The 3,861-nt window shown below is 24.1% G+C and overlaps 1 protein-coding gene across 1 annotated transcript in view; it reads left to right on the top strand.

Annotated features, from left to right (window-relative positions):
- The window catches only part of LOC108693332 (NECAP-like protein CG9132), a 2,048-nt gene extending 845 nt beyond the window's left edge, over positions 1-1,203 (top strand). Inside the window, 2 exon segments of the mRNA XM_018202224.1 lie at positions 195-233; positions 284-1,203. Of these exon segments, the coding sequence (XP_018057713.1) occupies positions 195-233; positions 284-579 (335 nt within the window). The 3' untranslated portion in view covers positions 580-1,203.
- The last annotated feature ends 2,658 nt before the right edge of the window (positions 1,204-3,861 follow it).

Below are 3,861 nucleotides of genomic sequence, written 5' to 3'. Positions count from 1 at the left end.
TGCTGTTATTTTTTAAAATTTCAATGTTTCTTTAAATTAAAATTAAGAAAATATTGTTCTAAAATAATAAAAAAAAGTTGTAATAGAAGAAAATATTACCATTTGTATGTCTGCGTCCAATAATTATTTCTTTGATCTTTGAATAATTTTTTAGGAATACTCTGGTTTTAATTTTCTATTAATATCTTTTTTAATCTTTTTAGAACTAGATGTGATATGATTCAATATGAAAAGTCAGATTTTTTAAATTAAAGACATTAAGGATCTTGATAAAATTGCCCAGTTTTAAAATAATTTTTTTACATATTTGTCATTTAGAAAAAAGATGGCAGCGAAGTTGCTTCGAAATCCAGACAACGTACCAATCCAGCTGTAGGTTTACCGCCTCCTCCAGGTGGTGTCAAGATTGCTCCACCACCGGCAAAGACTCCTACTTCCTCACCGGCGCACAAGCCATTACAAAGTCAAAATCAAGATGTTACGAGTTCAGAATGGGGCGAGTTTGCTAGTGCTTCTCAATCAGCATCAGCACCTGCACCTGCATCCACAGTGGCAAATGCCAGTTGGGTGCAATTCTAACTTTTAAAATACATGTATATAATATTATACATAGATATTTTACTTTAGTATATACACATAGTGATTTTGAAATGGATGGTCAAGCTTTAGAAATATATTCCACTCATCTTTAGAATTACTGAAAGTCATCAAATTTCACAGTAGTGACTATCTTAAATAGTCTTGATGCTGAATTAAAATCGTTAAAAATTTTTGATATTAATGAATGTTGATAAATATTATCTTAATTTTTAAATTCTTGAACTGATAATTTGAGACTGATTATTTATTGGTATACAGTGTTAATATATAATATTAAACAACGTGCATGTTTATATAAACTTGCAAAAAAGTAAGTTTTCTTGAAGAGTTCTAGGAGAACGTTTTCAGATTGGTGTTAATATAATCTTTTTTTTTTTCTCAAAATGGAATATAAGTATCTAAAATTTAACCATGCTAAAATCATTCTTATATATTAAAGTAAATAAAATAATTGATTATATATGTACACACATATGACATGATAGACGTATTAAGCTAGAGATTTTAAGATGATTATTGAAAGGATGTCTATGAATAATGGAAAGAGAGTCTGTATATTTTCCAATACTATATAGCGTGCAATGAAAATTATAGCAACATTCGTCAAAGGGGTTATATTTTTCCAGTGAAAAAAGAAGTTTTAGCAAGAAAACTTTAATATCAAACTTGTCTAAGAAAAATATTTTAAAAGATGACTCAAATTATCGATTAAAATTTACTTTTGGAGATGATATATTTTCTCTTCGGGAAAAATGTGATTTATATGAAAAAGTTTTACTTTGCAAATTGATTTATATTTGTTTTTTATTTTTTAAATATATAATAAATTGCCCTCTTCTCGATTGTTGTACAATTTTCCAGCACCCTATATAATAGTATTGTATTTATAAATATCGTTCAAAAATGCATCTCAATTGCTTTTGGACATTCAATGTATTTGGAGATAGCATAACATAATTTTGTGTAAATGTCGATATATATCAGATGCATTTAGTGCCTTGTACAACTAGTCCAATAAATTAGGGACAAATTCGAGGCAGATTGCAATAGTTAATATATGTGTATTTAGTACTTACAGAGGCACAGTATGACATTCAATTTATCCATCTTATTTTCAATTTATCAATTAACTTCAAATATAATATTATATATAAATGGTTTCTTTTCGGTCTAATTTTTGTGATCATTCTGTGATCGGCTGTAATAAAAACATAAAAATAATTTATTCTCAGCATTCAGTAATGATTTTAACTAATTTTAACTATTTCTTGATTTGCACAGAAAGATTTAATGAATACATATTTGTGTATCTACATATTTGACAATATCTTTTTAGTTAAATATTTTATATAATTTGCTTTATGATTTGAACATCATAATGCGCAGAATATTGATAAATTGAATGCCGCATCTTTTTATTAGATATATTATTCAATATATTATTCAATATATATTTTATTTATTCATTATTATGTTAATTAATACTTTTGAAAAGTACAGTATTAAGTCCTAAGGAAATACACAACACAAATTTCCTAAAGAAACTTTTTGTTATTTATAAATCATTAAATTATTTCTTTTATACATTTTATAAATTGTGATTTTTATTTCAGATTTTTCCGACGAAACAATTTTGCAAGGTATCAATGTATTAATATATTTTGCAAAAATTGAGCAAATATAAAAAGAAAATAATATTTTATCGATTAAAATTAATGTGTTAATAGATTATAAATTTTATAGTCAAATTTAATAATTTGATATTTAGTTAATTTTCCCAATGTTAACTTCTTAATTAACATACATTTATAATATTTTCTATTGCGTAGACATGTTTTATTGATTATTCAAAAAAGTATATATAATACATATCTCCAATATATAATAACAAAATAAGTATTTCGCCTCGATCGTTAGCTTGCAATATTTGTAAATATTACAAGGCCTATTGTAAAAATAAGATCTGATTCCCTTATACATTGAATGTCCACAAAGTTATTTATTCAATTTTAATACATTTGAGCCAAGTTAGGTTTTTCATTGAAATAGCAGCAAGTCGCGTAAATCACATTTTAAATTCACTTTTTTCTCTAAGCTAGTTCGTTTTTCGTCTCGCATGTGTTCATTGATAAATTCTTGCCGAAAAGTTTAATCAGGAGATAAATATACAAAAGAAGTATTTTCACATTTTTATTTCCCAATATGTTTTGTCCCAATCACGATTGAGAAATTAAACGATAGAATTAAGAAATTATATCTCGAATTTTATATAAATTACGTATTAGATCTTAAATAAGATTATTAAATTAATTAATCTTCTGTTCAATAAACAGTAGAAATAGATAAAAATAGATTTTCGTCTACATTCGAATTAAACTTTACTTTTTTTTTTAATCTTTAAGGATAGTATTCGTAAACAATTATTTTACATCTACATATCTTATAAGCATTATGTATAAATTATTATTGGAAGGACGTTATGCCGAAAATGTTTCAACATACGTCTGAGAAATATATGTAAAAAATTTCAGCATAAAGAGAAATAATTCTCTCCGAAAAGATAGAGAATTTACTATATTATCTATTCTCGTTAATTAGATCATAAATTGTACAATGTCATTTACATTATCCTATGCTAAATTTTAATGTAAAATGTAGAATAATCTTGTTGAACATATTGTTAGTGTGAATCTTGTTGAATGAGTGTTTAGATGCAATTTCATATTATATATTTTATTTCTTTTTATTTATAGGAATTGTCTCAAAAAGGTGCGAAGACAGCGAAAAATAAGAATAAGTTATATACATATAATATTAGCATCGAATCAAAGAATTATTAATATTTAACGTTAAATGTAAAAAAAGAAAACTTTTATATACATAAGAAATATTCTTCGAGTAATAATAGTTAAATGTATATGTAATAAATATTATTTTTAAGAATTAGATTGATATAAATTTGTTGATATTAATGAAAATTTTGTTAAAGAAATAGATATTAAAATACCTAAGAAACAAATCATTCAATATTATAAACAAAATAATTAAGTAAAAATCAGATTTTTATTTTAGAAATAATCTTAAATTTCCTTAAAAATTATTAATTTCAACAAACATTTACGATTCCGAATATTAGTAGAAGTAAATATTTACGTGTATATTCAAATGATTTTTCATCAACAGAATTTTTTTTTCAATAAAACAAATTTTGAGAGTAAATGATAAAAATTTTATCATTTGCAAAAATTCTTTATATATATA

Source organism: Atta colombica, unplaced genomic scaffold (genome assembly GCF_001594045.1).
Source record: "Atta colombica isolate Treedump-2 unplaced genomic scaffold, Acol1.0 scaffold9, whole genome shotgun sequence".
NCBI lineage: Eukaryota > Metazoa > Arthropoda > Insecta > Hymenoptera > Formicidae > Atta > Atta colombica.
This window is presented reverse-complemented; position numbering and strand designations above follow the sequence as displayed.